At 44.0% G+C, this 20,733-nt stretch overlaps 1 protein-coding gene across 1 annotated transcript in view; it reads right to left on the bottom strand.

Moving 5' to 3' along the window:
- Positions 1 to 20,733, bottom strand: part of LOC143955424 (uncharacterized) — a 65,060-nt gene that overhangs the window by 8,427 nt on the left and 35,900 nt on the right. The window contains exons 12-15 of the mRNA XM_077465473.1: positions 20,448 to 20,651; positions 19,374 to 19,565; positions 19,162 to 19,285; positions 5,915 to 7,423 (exon numbers count right to left, since the gene is read on the bottom strand). Of these exons, the coding sequence (XP_077321599.1) occupies positions 5,915 to 7,423; positions 19,162 to 19,285; positions 19,374 to 19,565; positions 20,448 to 20,651 (2,029 nt within the window). The remainder of the gene's footprint in view (positions 1 to 5,914; positions 7,424 to 19,161; positions 19,286 to 19,373; positions 19,566 to 20,447; positions 20,652 to 20,733) is intronic.

Genomic DNA, 20,733 nt, shown 5'->3' with positions numbered 1-20,733 from the left:
ATGGACGAAGTGTGTGTGGGTGAAAGTCTGGAGAGTGAAGAGGTGTCTGAAAACAAAACGGGTAGTGTGTGTTCTAATGGCTTTCCATCTCGATCCTATATATACCGTTCGGGACAACAGGCTCATAAAAATGATAATAAGCCTAACCCAGAAGGTGAGACTTCTTCCCATTGGTTGAGGTAGATAATAATTGACCTTCCTAGCTTTGCAGACATTCGGAACCATCGGCTTATCTGAATCCACATGGGGCCTTCACAATCCACCGTTGTGTAAACATCAGACCAGGTTTGTGAGTAGATCGTCAACCATTGTTTCTATCTCCAGTTCTGGAAGCAAGCTTGTTTGTAGATCTCTAACAAGGTGATAAAAAATGGCGGACGGACGTTCTGTTTGAAAAACTCTCATGTGTCTGACCTAAGGCTGACCTTGTTTTTCGAGGCCTATTTATCCTTATATCTCCATCTGAACTATGTCTATTTCTTTATCATAGTTCTGACATGCAGAGTGCTGGTTCTTCGTACATTGCTCTTTATGGATTCCTGGTGAACTGCAGACCCTCCTTATTACCCAAATGCCAGTGCTAATGAACAATGTACTGGCCAGTGAAGGCACTTTGGAAATGTCTAAGAACATTTTATGAGCTTCAAAATTAAATAGACCATCACTGAGGGGACACAGCACACCTAAAACCAGCCAGATGAAGATAAGCCAAGAAACATTGGAGAATCCATTGAAGGCCCAAGCTTAAAGGTCACAACCACAAATTGCCGATCTTTGCCTAAACTAACTAGCCTGCGAAAGGAGCTGAAGAAGCCTTACGATAGCCGGCTGCCTGGCCAGCCAAATCTGCATCGGCCTGTGGATGAGGTTGAAGATACTAGAAGATACCAATGGGCAAAGGGAAATCCTTTACCCCCAATCCTATCTTCCTAGGACAACTAAGCAAATAAAACATCTAAAAGATGGATGGAGAGAAAGTCTAAAGTATGTCTGTTGCTGTTGGCAAGCCGGTAAATCTCAAGGTGCAGCTACAGGGCCAAATGGCCAGCAGGAAAGCCAGGAAGGCCTGAAATGTATCATCCCTACCTGAAGAAAATTCAGTGTACGGAATGTATCATCCTTGTCTAGAGATTACACCTACGGTGTACGGAATGTATCATCCTTATCTAGAGATTACTCGTATGGTGTACGGAATGTATCATCCTTATCTAGAGATTACTCCTACGGTGTACGGAATGTATCATCCTTATCTAGAGATTACTCCTACGGTGTACGGAATGTATCATCCTTATCTAGAGATTACTCCTACGGTGTACGGAATGTATCATCCTTATCTAGAGATTACTCCTACGGTGTACGGAATGTATCATCCTTATCTAGAGATTACTCCTACGGTGTACGGAATGTATCATCCTTATCTAGATATTACTCCTACGGTGTACGGAATGTATCATCCTTATCTAGAGATTACACCTACAGTGTACGGAATGTATCATCCTTATCTAGAGATTACTCTTACAGTGTACGGAATGTATCATCCTTATCTAGAGATTACTCCTACAGTGTACGGAATATACCATCCTTATCTAGAGATTACTCCTACGGTGTACGGAACGTATCATCCTTGTCTAGAGATTACTCCTACGGTGTACGGAATGTATCATCCTTATGTAGAGATTACTCCTACGGTGTACGGAATGTATCATCCTTATGTAGAGATTACTCCTACGGTGTACGGAATGTATCATCCTTATGTAGAGATTACTCCTACGGTATACAGAATGTATCATCCTTATCTAGAGATTACTCCTACTGTGTACGGAATATATCATCCTTATCTAGAGATTACTCCTACGGTATACGGAATGTATCATCCTTATCTAGAGATTACTCCTACTGTGTACGGAATATATCATCCTTATCTAGAGATTACTCCTACGGTATACGGAATGTATCATCCTTATCTAGAGATTACTCCTACGGTGTACGGAATGTATCATCCTTATCTAGAGATGGCTGCTATGGTGTATGGGACATATCATCCTTATCTGGGAGATATGTTCCATACACCATAGGAGTTATCATCCTTATCTAGAGATGACTTCTCACACCTCTACCTCCTCTCCTGGCCGGTCAGGGTAGGAAGATACCATTGAGAGGAGAGGACCCCGAGGCAGAATTTCAATGGGAAAAAGCGAGTACATTAGTGAATACGTTGGTGGGTCCAAACCCTGGGGTAACGCAAGTCATCAGGAATGTGTTTCAGGAAAGCAGCAAATATAAGAACACAAAGTATACCAGCCTGAGAGCCATTAAATAAGACTTTTTATACATGAATCTGAAAGGAATTACAGGTACTTCAGGTACGTGACGGACCACCCAATAGGTTAATAACAGCAGACCACCAAAGACCCCCGGTACCGTGAGACACCTCAATGAACACGTGAAGCAAGAAGTGAGTTCAAAAGATGTCTGCCTTTATTTGGTTCATACACAGTTTATATATGGTTCAACCTACCAATCGAAAGAGGGGGGAGTGGTTAGTAAATTATATATTGATACAAAGTGCATGGTTATACAAGTTATGTACTCATAGAGGGAGTTCACTTGGGTAGATTCTTAGATGGAAACATGGTAGAGGAAGTTCACTCGGGTGGCTTCTTAGATGGAAACATGGTAGAGGAAGTTCACTCGGGTGGCTTCTTAGATGGAAACATGGTAGAGGGAGTTCACTCAGGTGGCTTCTTAGATGGAAACATGGTAGAGGAAGTTCACTCGGGTGGCTTTTTAGATGGAAACATGGTAGAGGAAGTTCACTCGGATGGCTTCTTAGATGGAAACATGGTAGAGGAAGTTCACTCGGGTGGCTTCTTAGATGGAAACATGGTAGAGGGAGTTCACTCAGGTGGCTTCTTAGATGGAAACATGGTAGAGGAAGTTCACTCGGGTGGCTTCTTAGATGGAAACATGGTAGAGGGAGTTCACTCGGATGGCTTCTTAGATGGAAACATGGTAGAGGGAGTTCCCTCGGGTGGCTTCTTAGATGGAAACGTGGTAGAGGAAGTTCACTCGGATGGCTTCTTAGGTGGAAACATGGTAGAGGAAGTTCACTCGGGTGGTTTCTTAGATGGAAACATGGTAGAGGAAGTTCACTCGGGTGGCTTCTTAGGTGGAAACATGGTAGAGGGAGTTCACTCGGATGGCTTCTTAGATTGAAACGTGGTAGAGGAAGTTCACTCGGATGGCTTCTTAGATGGAAACGTGGTAGAGGAAGTTCACTCGGATGGCTTCTTAGGTGGAAACATGGTAGAGGAAGTTCACTCGGATGGCTTCTTAGATGGAAACATGGTAGAGGGAGTTCACTCGGATGGCTTCTTAGGTGGAAACATGGTAGAGGAAGTTCACTCGGGTGGTTTCTTAGATGGAAACATGGTAGAGGAAGTTCACTCGGATGGCTTCTTAGATGGAAACGTGGTAGAGGAAGTTCACTCGGATGGCTTCTTAGGTGGAAACATGGTAGAGGAAGTTCACTCGGATGGCTTCTTAGATGGAAACGTGGTAGAGGAAGTTCACTCGGATGGCTTCTTAGATGGAAACATGGTAGAGGAAGTTCACTCGGATGGCTTCTTAGGTGGAAACATGGTAGAGGGAGTTCACTCGGATGGCTTCTTAGATGGAAACGTGGTAGAGGAAGTTCACTCGGATGGCTTCTTAGATGGAAACGTGGTAGAGGAAGTTCACTCGGATGGCTTCTTAGGTGGAAACATGGTAGAGGAAGTTCACTCGGATGGCTTCTTAGATGGAAACATGGTAGAGGGAGTTCACTCGGATGGCTTCTTAGATGGAAACATGGTAGAGGGAGTTCACTCGGATGGCTTCTTAGGTGGAAACATGGTAGAGGGAGTTCACTTGGGTGGCTTCTTAGATGGAAACGTGGTAGAGGAAGTTCACTCGGATGGCTTCTTAGATGGAAACATGGTAGAGGGAGTTCACTCGGGTGGCTTCTTAGATGGAAACGTGGTAGAGGGAGTTCACTCGGATGGCTTCTTAGATGGAAACGTGGTAGAGGAAGTTCACTCGGATGGCTTCTTAGGTGGAAACATGGTAGAGGAAGTTCACTCGGGTGGCTTCTTAGATGGAAACATGGTAGAGGGAGTTCACTCGGGTGGCTTCTTAGATGGAAACATGGTAGAGGAAGTTCACTCGGATGGCTTCTTAGATGGAAACATGGTAGAGGGAGTTCACTCGGATGGCTTCTTAGATGGAAACATGGTAGAGGGAGTTCACTCGGGTGGCTTCTTAGATGGAAACATGGTAGAGGAAGTTCACTCGGATGGCTTCTTAGGTGGAAACGTGGTAGAGGAAGTTCACTCGGATGGCTTCTTAGGTGGAAACATGGTAGAGGAAGTTCACTCGGATGGCTTCTTAGATGGAAACATGGTAGAGGGAGTTCACTCGGATGGCTTCTTAGGTGGAAACATGGTAGAGGAAGTTCACTCGGATGGCTTCTTAGGTGGAAACATGGTAGAGGAAGTTCACTCGGATGGCTTCTTAGATGGAAACATGGTAGAGGAAGTTCACTCGGATGGCTTCTTAGGTGGAAACATGGTAGAGGGAGTTCACTCGGATGGCTTCTTAGATGGAAACGTGGTAGAGGAAGTTCACTCGGATGGCTTCTTAGATGGAAACATGGTAGAGGAAGTTCACTCGGGTGGCTTCTTAGATGGAAACATGGTAGAGGAAGTTCACTCAGGTGGCTTCTTAGATGGAAACATGGTAGAGGAAGTTCACTCGGGTGGCTTCTTAGATGGAAACATGGTAGAGGGAGTTCACTTGGGTGGTTTCTTAGATGGAAACATGGTAGAGGAAGTTCACTCGGGTGGCTTCTTAGATGGAAACATGGTAGAGGAAGTTCACTTGGGTGGTTTCTTAGATGGAAACATGGTAGAGGAAGTTCACTCGGGTGGTTTCTTAGATGGAAACATGGTAGAGGAAGTTCACTCGGGTGGCTTCTTAGATGGAAACATGGTAGAGGGAGTTCACTCGGGTGGCTTCTTAGATGGAAACATGGTAGAGGAAGTTCACTCGGATGGCTTCTTAGATGGAAACATGGTAGAGGGAGTTCACTCGGATGGCTTCTTAGATGGAAACATGGTAGAGGGAGTTCACTCGGGTGGCTTCTTAGATGGAAACATGGTAGAGGAAGTTCACTCGGATGGCTTCTTAGGTGGAAACATGGTAGAGGAAGTTCACTCGGATGGCTTCTTAGATGGAAACATGGTAGAGGAAGTTCACTCGGATGGCTTCTTAGATGGAAACATGGTAGAGGAAGTTCACTCGGGTGGCTTCTTAGATGGAAACATGGTAGAGGAAGTTCACTCAGGTGGCTTCTTAGATGGAAACATGGTAGAGGAAGTTCACTCGGGTGGCTTCTTAGATGGAAACATGGTAGAGGGAGTTCACTTGGGTGGTTTCTTAGATGGAAACATGGTAGAGGAAGTTCACTCGGGTGGCTTCTTAGATGGAAACATGGTAGAGGAAGTTCACTTGGGTGGTTTCTTAGATGGAAACATGGTAGAGGAAGTTCACTCGGGTGGTTTCTTAGATGGAAACATGGTAGAGGGAGTTCACTCGGGTGGCTTCTTAGATGGAAACATGGTAGAGGAAGTTCACTTGGGTGGTTTCTTAGATGGAAACGTGGTAGAGGAAGTTCACTTGGGTGGTTTCTTAGATGGAAACATGGTAGAGGGTGCTAACTTGGGTGGCTTCTCACATAGGGGCATGAAAAAGTAAGCTCACATACATGGCTTCTCAGGTGTACAAGGTCTCCTTTCTGTATGAAAGGATTGTCTTGTTTTCAATGAAACCTTTCCCGCACTCTGAACAGCTGTAAGGTCGCTTGCCCCCGTGTGATTTCTCTGGTGTCTAAGAAGTTTTCCCTTCTGCGTGAAACTTTTCCCGCAGTCTGAACATGAAAAAGGCCGCTCGCCCGTGTGAATTCTCTGGTGTATGCGAAGGTTTCCTTTCTCAGTGAAACATTTCCCGCACTCCGAACATGAAAAAGGCCGCTCGCCCGTGTGAATTCTCTGGTGTATGTGAAGTTTTCCTTTCTTGGTGAAACTTTTCCCGCACTCTGAACATGAAAACGGCTTCTCGCCGGTGTGGCTTCTCTGGTGTATGACAAGATCGGACTTTATGATGAAGGATTTCTGGCAATGGGAACAGGAGAACGGCCTCTCACCGGTGTGGGTTCTCAGGTGTTTGGTGAGTGCCTCTTTCTGCATGAAACTTTTCCCGCACTCTGAACAGGAAAAAGGGTATTGACCCGTGTGACTGCTCAGGTGTATTGCAAGTTCATTCTTCTGACTGAAAGATTTCCCGCACGCTGGACAAGAGAACGGCTTTTCACCGGTGTGAGTTCTCATGTGGCTATTCAATCGCTTTTTTAGTGAGAAACATTTCCCGCACTCTGGGCATGGGAACGGCCTCTCACCGGTGTGACTTCTCTGGTGTGCGGTAAGACTGTCTCTCTGGATGAAGCCTTTGCCGCACTCTGAACAGGAATATGGCTTCTCACCTGTGTGGGATCTGAGGTGTTTGGTGAGTGCCCCTTTCTGTATGAAACTTTTCCCGCACTCTGAACAGATGTAAGGTCGCTCGCCCGTGTGAATTCTCTGGTGTCTATGAAGTTGTACCTTCTGGGTGAAACTTTTCCCGCACTCGGAACATGAAAAAGGCCGCTCGCCCGTGTGAATTCTCTGGTGTTTCCAAAGTTTTCCTTTATCTGCGAAACCTTTCCCGCACTCTGAACATGAAAAAGGGTATTGACCTGTGTGGCCGCACAGGTGTATTGCAAGATCATTTTTCTGACTGAAAGATTTCCCGCACTCTGGACAGGAGAACGGCTTCTCACCAGTGTGAGTTCTCTGGTGTACAGTAAGACTGTCTCTCTGGATGAAGTGTTTGCCGCACTCTGAACAGCAATACGGCTTCTCGCCGGTGTGGGATTTCAGGTGTTTAGCGAGTGCCCCTTTCTGTATGAAACTTTTCCCGCACTCTGGACAGCTGTAAGGTCGCTCGCCCGTGTGAATTTTCCGGTGTCTATCAAGTTTTCCCTTCTGTGTGAAACTTTTTCCACACTCCGAACATGAAAAAGGGAATTGACCTGTGTGACTGCTCAGGAGTACTGCAAGATCATTTTTATGACTGAAACTTTTCCCGCACTCTTCACATGGAAAAGTCTCACCCGTGTGATCTCTCACGTGTCTTCCCAGATCCTCTTCCTGCGCAAAGCTTTGACCGCATTCCGAGCACAAATAAGACCTTTCTTCTGGAGGAGGAGCCGAGACACCTTCATCTTCTTCTTCATGTCCTGCAGGTGAAATCTGGAGCCCCTCTGAGGAATTCCCAACATCACATCCATCTGTGAGAGAAACTTCATCATTACATCGTTCATCGACCTCCTCCTCATCTGTATATTGAGGAATGGAGATGGACCTTTCATATGATGTCCAGTATCTCCTCCTCATTTGTTGGGAACATGACGTTATATTGGGGAATGGAGATGGACCTTTCATATGATGTCCAGTATCTCCTCCTCATTTGTTGGGAACATGACGTTATATTGAGGAATGGAGATGGACCTTTCATATGGTGTCCAGTATCTCCTCCTCATTTGTTGGGAACATGACATTATATTGAGGAATGGAGATGGACCTTTCATATGGTGTCCAGTATCTCCTCCTCATTTGTTGGGAACATGACGTTATATTGAGGAATGGAGATGGACCTTTCATATGGTGTCCAGTATCTCCTCCTCATTTGTTGGGAACATGACATTATATTGAGGAATGGAGATGGACCTTTCATATGGTGTCCAGTATCTCCTCCTCATTTGTTGGGAACATGACGTTATATTGAGGAATGGAGATGGACCTTCCATATGGTGTCCAGTATCTCCTCCTCATTTGTTGGGAACATGACGTTATATTGAGGAATGGAGATGGACCTTTCATATGGTGTCCAGTATCTCCTCCTCATTTGTTGGGAACATGAGGTTATATTGAGGAATGGAGATGGACCTTTCATATGATGTCCAGTATCTCCTCCTCATTTGTTGGGAACATGAGGTTATATTGAGGAATGGAGATGGACCTTTCATATGGTGTCCAGTATCTCCTCCTCATTTGTTGGGAACATGACGTTATATTGGAGGAATGGAGATGGACCTTTCATATGGTGTCCAGTATCTCCTCCTCATTTGTTGGGAACATGACGTTATATTGAGGAATGGAGATGGACCTTTCATATGGTGTCCAGTATCTCCTCCTCATTTGTTGGGAACATGACGTTATATTGAAGAATGGAGATGGACCTTTCATATGGTGTCCAGTATCTCCTCCTCATTTGTTGGGAACATGACGTTATATTGAGGAATGGAGATGGACCTTTCATATGATGTCCAGTATCTCCTCCTCATTTGTTGGGAACATGACGTTATATTGAGGAATGGAGATGGACCTTTCATATGGTGTCCAGTATCTCCTCCTCATTTGTTGGGAACATGACGTTATATTGAGGAATGGAGATGGACCTTTCATATGGTGTCCAGTATCTCCTCCTCATTTGTTGGGTACATGACGTTATATTGAGGAATGGAGGAGGACCTTTCATATGATGTCCAGTATCTCCTCCTCATTTGTTGGGAACATGACGTTATATTGAGGAATGGAGATGGACCTTTCATATGGTGTCCAGTATCTCCTCCTCATTTGTTGGGAACATGACGTTATATTGGAGGAATGGAGATGGACCTTTCATATGGTGTCCAGTATCTCCTCCTCATTTGTTGGGAACATGACGTTATATTGAGGAATGGAGATGGACCTTTCATATGGTGTCCAGTATCTCCTCCTCATTTGTTGGGAACATGACGTTATATTGAGGAATGGAGATGGACCTTTCATATGGTGTCCAGTATCTCCTCCTCATTTGTTGGGAACATGACGTTATATTGAGGAATGGAGATGAACCTTTCATATGGTGTCCAGTATCTCCTCATCATTTGTTGGGAACATGACGTTATATTGAGGAATGGAGATGAACCTTTCATATGGTGTCCAGTATCTCCTCCTCATTTGTTGGGAACATGACGTTATATTGAGGAATGGAGATGGACCTTCCATATGGTGTCCAGTATCTCCTCCTCATTTGTTGGGAACGTGACGTTATATTGAGGAATGGAGATGGACCTTTCATATGATGTCCAGTATCTCCTCCTCATTCATTGGGAACATGACGTTATATTGAGGAATGGAGATGGACCTTTCATATGGTGTCCAGTATCTCCTCCTCATTCATTGGGAACATGACGTTATATTGAGGAATGGAGATGGACCTTTCATATGGTGTCCAGTATCTCCTCCTCATTTGTTGGGAACATGACGTTATATTGGGGAATGGAGATGGACCTTTCATATGGTGTCCAGTATCTCCTCCTCATTTGTTGGGAACATGACGTTATATTGAGGAATGGAGATGGACCTTTCATATGGTGTCCAGTATCTCCTCCTCATTTGTTGGGAACGTGACGTTATATTGAGGAATGGAGATGGACCTTTCATATGGTGTCCAGTATCTCCTCCTCATTTGTTGGGAACATGACGTTATATTGGAGGAATGGAGATGGACCTTCCATATGGTGTCCAGTATCTCCTCCTCATTTGTTGGGAACATGACGTTATATTGAGGAATGGAGATGGACCTTTCATATGGTGTCCAGTATCTCCTCCTCATTTGTTGGGAACATGACGTTATATTGAGGAATGGAGATGGACCTTTCATATGGTGTCCAGTATCTCCTCCTCATTTGTTGGGAACATGATGTTATATTGAGGAATGGAGATGAACCTTTCATATGGTGTCCAGTATCTCCTCCTCATTTGTTGGGAACATGACGTTATATTGAGGAATGGAGATGGACCTTTCATATGGTGTCCAGTATCTCCTCCTCATTTGTTGGGAACATGACGTTATATTGGAGGAATGAAGATGGACCTTCCATATGGTGTCCAGTATCTCCTCCTCATTTGTTGGGAACATGACGTTATATTGGAGGAATGGAGATGGACCTTTCATATGGTGTCCAGTATCTCCTCCTCATTTGTAGGGAACATGACGTTATATTGAGGAATGGAGATGGACCTTTCATATGGTGTCCAGTATCTCCTCCTCATTTGTTGGGAACATGACGTTATATTGGAGGAATGGAGATGGACCTTTCATATGGTGTCCAGTATCTCCTCCTCATTTGTTGGGAACATGACGTTATATTGAGGAATGGAGATGGACCTTTCATATGGTGTCCAGTATCTCCTCCTCATTTGTTGGGAACATGACATTATATTGAGGAATGGAGATGGACCTTTCATATGATGTCCAGTATCTCCTCCTCATTTGTTGGGAACATGACGTTATATTGAGGAATGGAGATGGACCTTTCATATGGAGTCCAGTATCTCCTCCTCATTTGTAGGGAACATGACGCTATATTGAGGAATGGAGATGGACCTTTCATATGGTGTCCAGTATCTCCTCCTCATTTGTTGGGAACATGACGTTATATTGAGGAATGGAGATGGACCTTTCATATGATGTCCAGTATCTCCTCCTCATTTGTAGGGAACATGACGTTATATTGAGGAATGGAGATGGACCTTTCATATGGTGTCCAGTATCTCCTCCTCATTTGTTGGGAACATGACGTTATATTGGAGGAATGGAGATGGACCTTTCATATGATGTCCAGTATCTCCTCCTCATTTGTTGGGAACATGACGTTATATTGAGGAATGGGGGTGGACCTTTCATATGGTGTCCAGTATCTCCTCCTCATTTGTAGGGAACATGACGTTATATTGAGGAATGGAGATGGACCTTTCATATGATGTCCAGTATCTCCTCCTCATTTGTTGGGAACATGACGTTATATTGAGGAATGGGGGTGGACCTTTCATATGGTGTCCAGTATCTCCTCATTTGTTGGGAACATGACGTTATATTGGAGGAATGGAGATGAACCTTTCATATGGTGTCCAGTATCTCCTCCTCATTTGTTGGGAACATGACGTTATATTGAGGAATGGAGATGGACCTTTCATATGGTGTCCAGTATCTCCTCCTCATTTGTTGGGAACATGACGTTATATTGAGGAATGGAGATGGACCTTTCATATGGTGTCCAGTATCTCCTCCTCATTTGTTGGGAACATGACGTTATATTGAGGAATGGAGATGGACCTTTCATATGATGTCCAGTATCTCCTCCTCATTTGTTGGGAACATGACGTTATATTGGAGGAATGGAGATGGACCTTTCATATGGTGTCCAGTATCTCCTCCTCATTTGTTGGGAACATGACGTTATATTGAGGAATGGAGATGGACCTTTCATATGGTGTCCAGTATCTCCTCCTCATTTGTTGGGAACATGACGTTATATTGAGGAATGGAGATGGACCTTTCATATGGTGTCCTGTATCTCCTCCTCATTTGTTGGGAACATGACGTTATATTGGAGGAATGGAGATGGACCTTTCATATGGTGTACAGTATCTCCTCCTCATTTGTTGGGAACATGACGTTATATTGAGGAATGGAGATGGACCTTTCATATGGTGTCCAGTATCTCCTCCTCATTTGTTGGGAACATGACGTTATATTGAGGAATGGAGATGGACCTTTCATATGGTGTCCAGTATCTCCTCCTCATTTGTTGGGAACATGACGTTATATTGAGGAATGGGGGTGGACCTTTCATATGGTGTCCAGTATCTCCTCCTCATTTGTAGGGAACATGACGTTATATTGAGGAATGGAGATGGACCTTTCATATGATGTCCAGTATCTCCTCCTCATTTGTTGGGAACATGACGTTATATTGAGGAATGGGGGTGGACCTTTCATATGGTGTCCAGTATCTCCTCATTTGTTGGGAACATGACGTTATATTGGAGGAATGGAGATGAACCTTTCATATGGTGTCCAGTATCTCCTCCTCATTTGTTGGGAACATGACGTTATATTGAGGAATGGAGATGGACCTTTCATATGGTGTCCAGTATCTCCTCCTCATTTGTTGGGAACATGACGTTATATTGAGGAATGGAGATGGACCTTTCATATGGTGTCCAGTATCTCCTCCTCATTTGTTGGGAACATGACGTTATATTGAGGAATGGAGATGGACCTTTCATATGATGTCCAGTATCTCCTCCTCATTTGTTGGGAACATGACGTTATATTGGAGGAATGGAGATGGACCTTTCATATGGTGTCCAGTATCTCCTCCTCATTTGTTGGGAACATGACGTTATATTGAGGAATGGAGATGGACCTTTCATATGGTGTCCAGTATCTCCTCCTCATTTGTTGGGAACATGACGTTATATTGAGGAATGGAGATGGACCTTTCATATGGTGTCCTGTATCTCCTCCTCATTTGTTGGGAACATGACGTTATATTGGAGGAATGGAGATGGACCTTTCATATGGTGTACAGTATCTCCTCCTCATTTGTTGGGAACATGACGTTATATTGAGGAATGGAGATGGACCTTTCATATGGTGTCCAGTATCTCCTCCTCATTTGTTGGGAACATGACGTTATATTGAGGAATGGAGATGGACCTTTCATATGGTGTCCAGTATCTCCTCCTCATTTGTTGGGAACATGACGTTATATTGAGGAATGGAGATGGACCTTTCATATGGTGTCCAGTATCTCCTCCTCATTTGTAGGGAACATGACGTTATATTGAGGAATGGAGATGGACCTTTCATATGGTGTCCAGTATCTCCTCCTCATTTGTTGGGAACATGACGTTATATTGAGGAATGGAGATGGACCTTTCATATGGTGTCCAGTATCTCCTCCTCATTTGTTGGGAACATGATGTTATATTGAGGAATGGAGATGGACCTTTCATATGGTGTCCAGTATCTCCTCCTCATTTGTTGGGAACATGACGTTATATTGAGGAATGGAGATGGACCTTTCATATGGTGTCCAGTATCTCCTCCTCATTTGTTGGGAACATGACGTTATATTGAGGAATGGAGATGGACCTTTCATATGGTGTCCAGTATCTCCTCCTCATTTGTAGGGAACATGACGTTATATTGAGGAATGGAGATGGACCTTTCATATGGTGTCCAGTATCTCCTCCTCATTTGTTGGGAACATGACGTTATATTGAGGAATGGAGATGGACCTTTCATATGGTGTCCAGTATCTCCTCCTCATTTGTTGGGAACATGACGTTATATTGGAGGAATGGAGATGGACCTTTCATATGGTGTCCAGTATCTCCTCCTCATTTGTTGGTAACATGACGTTATATTGAGGAATGGAGATGGACCTTTCATATGGTGTCCAGTATCTCCTCCTCATTTGTTGGGAACATGACGTTATATTGGAGGAATGAAGATGGACCTTCCATATGGTGTCCAGTATCTCCTCCTCATTTGTTGGGAACATGACGTTATATTGAGGAATGGAGATGGACCTCTCATATGGTGTCCAGTATCTCCTCCTCATTTGTTGGGAACATGACGTTATATTGAGGAATGGAGATGGACCTTTCATATGGTGTCCAGTATCTCCTCCTCATTTGTTGGGAACATGACCTTATATTGAGGAATGGAGATGGACCTCTCATATGGTGTCCAGTATCTCCTCCTCATTTGTTGGGAACATGACGTTATATTGAGGAATGGAGATGGACCTTTCATATGGTGTCCAGTATCTCCTCCTCATTTGTTGGGAACATGACGTTATATTGGAGGAATGGAGATGGACCTTTCATATGGTGTCCAGTATCTCCTCCTCATTTGTTGGGAACATGACGTTATATTGAGGAATGGAGATGGACCTTTCATATGATGTCCAGTATCTCCTCCTCATTTGTTGGGAACATGACGTTATATTGAGGAATGGAGATGGACCTTTCATATGGTGTCCAGTATCTCCTCCTCATTTGTTGGGAACATGACGTTATATTGGAGGAATGGAGATGGACCTTTCATATGGTGTCCAGTATCTCCTCCTCATTTGTTGGGAACATGACGTTATATTGGAGGAATGGAGATGGACCTTTCATATGGTGTCCAGTATCTCCTCCTCATTTGTTGGGAACATGACGTTATATTGAGGAATGGAGATGGACCTTTCATATGGTGTCCAGTATCTCCTCCTCATTTGTTGGGAACATGACGTTATATTGGAGGAATGGAGATGGACCTTTCATATGGTGTCCAGTATCTCCTCCTCATTTGTTGGGAACATGACGTTATATTGAGGAATGGAGATGGACCTTTCATATGATGTCCAGTATCTCCTCCTCATTTGTTGGGAACATGACGTTATATTGAGGAATGGAGATGGACCTTTCATATGGTGTCCAGTATCTCCTCCTCATTTGTTGGGAACATGACGTTATATTGGAGGAATGGAGATGGACCTTTCATATGGTGTCCAGTATCTCCTCCTCATTTGTTGGGAACATGACGTTATATTGGAGGAATGGAGATGGACCTTTCATATGGTGTCCAGTATCTCCTCCTCATTTGTTGGGAACATGACGTTATATTGAGGAATGGAGATGGACCTTTCATATGGTGTCCAGTATCTCCTCCTCATTTGTTGGGAACATGACGTTATATTGAGGAATGGAGGAGGACCTTTCATATGGTGTCCAGTATCTCCTCCTCATTTGTTGGGAACATGACGTTATATTGGAGGAATGGAGATGGACCTTTCATATGGTGTCCAGTATCTCCTCCTCATTTGTTGGGAACATGACGTTATATTGAGGAATGGAGATGGACCTTTCATATGGTGTCCAGTATCTCCTCCTCATTTGTTGGGAACATGACGTTATATTGGAGGAATGAAGATGGACCTTCCATATGGTGTCCAGTATCTCCTCCTCATTTGTTGGGAACATGACGTTATATTGAGGAATGGAGATGGATCTTTCATATGATGTCCAGTATCTCCTCCTCATTTGTAGGGAACATGACGTTATATTGAGGAATGGAGATGGACCTTTCATATGGTGTCCAGTATCTCCTCCTCATTTGTTGGGAACATGACGTTATATTGAGGAATGGAGATGGACCTTTCATATGGTGTCCAGTATCTCCTCCTCATTTGTTGGGAACATGACGTTATATTGGAGGAATGAAGATGGACCTTCCATATGGTGTCCAGTATCTCCTCCTCATTTGTTGGGAACATGACGTTATATTGAGGAATGGAGATGGATCTTTCATATGATGTCCAGTATCTCCTCCTCATTTGTTGGGAACATGACATTATATTGAGGGATGGAGATGGACCTTTCATATGGTGTCCAGTATCTCCTCCTCATTTGTTGGGAACATGACGTTATATTGAGGAATGGAGATGGACCTTTCATATGGTGTCCAGTATCTCCTCCTCATTTGTTGGGAACATGACGTTATATTGAGGAATGGAGATGGACCTTTCATATGGTGTCCAGTATCTCCTCCTCATTTGTTGGGAACATGACGTTATATTGAGGAATGGAGATGGACCTTTCATATGATGTCCAGTATCTCCTCCTCATTTGTTGGGAACATGACGTTATATTGAGGAATGGAGATGGACCTTTCATATGGTGTCCAGTATCTCCTCCTCATTTGTAGGGAACATGACGTTATATTGGAGGAATGGAGATGGACCTTTCATATGGAGTCCAGTATCTCCTCCTCATTTGTTGGGAACATGACGTTATATTGGAGGAATGAAGATGGACCTTCCATATGGTGTCCAGTATCTCCTCCTCATTTGTTGGGAACATGACGTTATATTGGAGGAATGGAGATGGACCTTTCATATGGTGTCCAGTATCTCCTCCTCATTTGTTGGGAACATGACGTTATATTGAGGAATGGAGATGGACCTTTCATATGGTGTCCAGTATCTCCTCCTCATTTGTTGGGAACATGATGTTATATTGAGGAATGGAGATGGACCTTTCATATGGTGTCCAGTATCTCCTCCTCATTTGTTGGGAACATGACGTTATATTGAGGAATGGAGATGGACCTTTCATATGGTGTCCAGTATCTCCTCCTCATTTGTTGGGAACATGACGTTATATTGAGGAATGGAGATGGACCTTTCATATGGTGTCCAGTATCTCCTCCTCATTTGTAGGGAACATGACGTTATATTGAGGAATGGAGATGGACCTTTCATATGGTGTCCAGTATCTCCTCCTCATTTGTTGGGAACATGACGTTATATTGAGGAATGGAGATGGACCTTTCATATGGTGTCCAGTATCTCCTCCTCATTTGTTGGGAACATGACGTTATATTGGAGGAATGAAGATGGACCTTCCATATGGTGTCCAGTATCTCCTCCTCATTTGTTGGGAACATGACGTTATATTGAGGAATGGAGATGGACCTTTCATATGGTGTCCAGTATCTCCTCCTCATTTGTTGGGAACATGACCTTATATTGAGGAATGGAGATGGACCTCTCATATGGTGTCCAGTATCTCCTCCTCATTTGTTGGGAACATGACGTTATATTGAGGAATGGAGATGGACCTTTCATATGGTGTCCAGTATCTCCTCCTCATTTGTTGGGAACATGACGTTATATTGGAGGAATGGAGATGGACCTTTCATATGGTGTCCAGTATCTCCTCCTCATTTGTTGGGAACATGACGTTATATTGAGGAATGGAGATGGACCTTTCATATGATGTCCAGTATCTCCTCCTCATTTGTTGGGAACATGACGTTATATTGAGGAATGGAGATGGACCTTTCATATGGTGTCCAGTATCTCCTCCTCATTTGTTGGGAACATGACGTTATATTGGAGGAATGGAGATGGACCTTTCATATGGTGTCCAGTATCTCCTCCTCATTTGTTGGGAACATGACGTTATATTGGAGGAATGGAGATGGACCTTTCATATGGTGTCCAGTATCTCCTCCTCATTTGTTGGGAACATGACGTTATATTGAGGAATGGAGATGGACCTTTCATATGGTGTCCAGTATCTCCTCCTCATTTGTTGGGAACATGACGTTATATTGGAGGAATGGAGATGGACCTTTCATATGGTGTCCAGTATCTCCTCCTCATTTGTTGGGAAAATGACGTTATATTGAGGAATGGAGATGGACCTTTCATATGATGTCCAGTATCTCCTCCTCATTTGTTGGGAACATGACGTTATATTGAGGAATGGAGATGGACCTTTCATATGGTGTCCAGTATCTCCTCCTCATTTGTTGGGAACATGACGTTATATTGGAGGAATGGAGATGGACCTTTCATATGGTGTCCAGTATCTCCTCCTCATTTGTTGGGAACATGACGTTATATTGGAGGAATGGAGATGGACCTTTCATATGGTGTCCAGTATCTCCTCCTCATTTGTTGGGAACATGACGTTATATTGAGGAATGGAGATGGACCTTTCATATGGTGTCCAGTATCTCCTCCTCATTTGTTGGGAACATGACGTTATATTGAGGAATGGAGATGAACCTTTCATATGGTGTCCAGTATCTCCTCCTCATTTGTTGGGAACATGACATTATATTGAGGAATGGAGATAGACCTTTCATATGGTGTCCAGTATCTCCTCCTCATTTGTTGGGAACATGACGTTATATTGAGGACTGGAGATGGACCTTTCATATGGTGTCCAGTATCTCCTCCTCATTTGTTGGGAACATGACGTTATATTGAGGAATGGAGATGGACCTTTCATATGGTGTCCAGTATCTCCTCCTCATTTGTTGGGAACATGACGTTATATTGAGGAAATGAGATGGACCTTTCATATGGTGTCCAGTATCTCCTCCTCATTTGTTGGGAACATGACGTTATATTGAGGAATGGAGATGGACCTTTCATATGGTGTCCAGTATCTCCTCCTCATTTGTTGGGAACATGACGTTATATTGGAGGAATGGAGATGGACCTTTCATATGGTGTCCAGTATCTCCTCCTCATTTGTTGGGAACATGACATTATATTGAGGAATGGAGATAGACCTTTCATATGGTGTCCAGTATCTCCTCCTCATTTGTTGGGAACATGACGTTATATTGGAGGAATGGAGATGGACCTTTCATATGATGTCCAGTATCTCCCCCTCATTTGTTGGGAACATGACGTTATATTGAGGAATGGAGATGGACCTTTCATATGGTGTCCAGTATCTCCTCCTCATTTGTTGGGAACATGACGTTATATTGAGGAATGGAGATGGACCTTTCATATGGTGTCCAGTATCTCCTCCTCATTTGTTGGGAACATGACGTTATATTGAGGAATGGAGATGGACCTTTCATATGGTGTCCAGTATCTCCTCCTCATTTGTAGGGAACATGACGTTATATTGGAGGAATGGAGATGGACCTTCCATATGGTGTCCAGTATCTCCTCCTCATTTGTTGGGAACATGACGTTATATTGGAGGAATGGAGATGGACCTTTCATATGATGTCCAGTATCTCCCCCTCATTTGTTGGGAACATGACGTTATATTGAGGAATGGAGATGGACCTTTCATATGGTGTCCAGTATCTCCTCCTCATTTGTTGGGAACATGACGTTATATTGGGGAATGGAGATGGACATTTCATATGGTGTCCAGTATCTCCTCCTCATTTGTAGGGAACATGACGTTATATTGAGGAATGGAGATGGACCTTTCATATGGTGTCCAGTATCTCCTCCTCATTTGTTGGGAACATGACGTTATATTGAGGAATGGAGATGGACCTTTCATATGGTGTCCAGTATCTCCTCATTTGTTGGGAACATGACGTTATATTGGAGGAATGGAGATGGACCTTTCATATGGTGTCCAGTATCTCCTCCTCATTTGTTGGGAACATGACGTTATATTGAGGAATGGAGATGGACCTTTCATATGGTGTCCAGTATCTCCTCCTCATTTGTTGGGAACATGACATTATATTGAGGAATGGAGATGGACCTTTCATATGGTGTCCAGTATCTCCTCCTCATTTGTTGGATGGGGGATCTAGGTGGAGCCTCCGTACTGCTCTCTCCTTTACAATAAAGTCTCCTCTTACCCGGTGATGTGAGGGGCGGCTGATTGTCCATCATGACGTCCTTGTAGAGATCCTTGTGTCCTTCTAAATACTCCCACTCCTCCATGGAGAAATAGACAGTGACATCCTGACACCTTATAGGAACCTGACACACACAATGATACAGTCACCATCCAGACACATCCCTTGTCTGTTACTGGATAATGTCCCAGAATTCCCAGAATCCTCCTCACCTCTCCTGTCAGCAGCTCCATCATCTTCTTGGTGACTTCTAGAACCTTCTGCATGTTGTGTCTCTCAGGTATGAGGGATGGAGTTGGGGGGATGGTAATGGGGTCCTGGCCTCTCCTCCTTCTTGTAGAGATTTGGTGATCTCTTCTCGATGTGTCATGTTCAGTAGAACTTTTTATTACTACTTCACAGTCCTGTGTTATAGAAGGAGAAATATTACAGTCCCATCATCCCTCACCTCTATGGTCAGGTCTACGATATTTACCAAGGACTAGTAGCCCTTGGCCAATCACGTCTGGGGGTGTCACCTCACCTTATGGAAGGAGAAGTTCTCTCTTCTGAAGTGGCCATAGATTATATGGACCAGCCGGTTCTGATGGCTGGTTTGGGGATCCAATATCAGTACCTTAGTGGACCCACCTCAGCTCACAATGGGTCCACTCACCACATGACTGCCACACGGGCCTTAGGTGACTCAGTACAACCCGGACATACCATTTTATATTCGCATGTAGCTCAATATGCGTATTATCAGAAGGGATTCCTTCCATCTCCCTGTCACTAATATATTGGACTTCATTACAGATGAATCATCAATACTCCAATCTAAGAAAGGAGAAATATGTTTTTCTTGGACAGAGGACAGCTGTCCATATGGGACATCCTCGGCCCTCTGCTAATTCTTCAGCCGAAAATTCTAAAGCTGTTCCTTCTGCTCACCCGTCAGAAATGTATTCACAGCAAATTTAGGTTGTCAGGCCTGAGACAGTTATTCAAATTCTAAACGGTGAAGCATTGTCCTTGCTATTGATTACTGGCTCCATAAGGACATCTGTCTACTACTGACCAGCGGCATCAGGAGAAGATCGGTGATGACATCCCACTTCTATAATACACGGAGTAGTCATGGAGGAGGATGCTGGGGGTGGGGGGTTGGGGTAATGGGAGTAGAGGTGGGGTGGGATTTATTGCAGATGAAGGCGGTGGAGACCTCATCTTGGTGGATTCAGTACTGCAGAGTTATGTGTAATGAGAGAACGAGCAAAGTCATATACCAACCCCTTCATTGCACCCACCTCTCCAGCCAGCAGGCTGAGGACCTCCAGAGTCAGGTTCAATATCTTCTCATTCTCGGGAAATTCCTTCTTCTCAGTTTTCACCAAACTCAAAGTCTGCCGATTCTCCATCATGGCGTCCTTGTAGAGATCCTTGTGTCCTTCTAAATACTCCCACTCCTCCATGGAGAAATAGACAGTGACACCCTGACACCTTATAGGAACCTGACACACACAATGATACAGTCACCATCCAGACACATCCCTTGTCTGTTACTGGATAATGTCCCAGAATTCCCAGAATCCT

The sequence above is a fragment of the Lithobates pipiens genome, unplaced genomic scaffold (genome assembly GCF_037356315.1).
Source record: "Lithobates pipiens isolate NorthernLeopardFrog02 unplaced genomic scaffold, aLitPip1_a1.2 Scaffold_35, whole genome shotgun sequence".
NCBI classification, from domain to species: Eukaryota; Metazoa; Chordata; class Amphibia; order Anura; family Ranidae; genus Lithobates; species Lithobates pipiens.
This window is presented reverse-complemented; position numbering and strand designations above follow the sequence as displayed.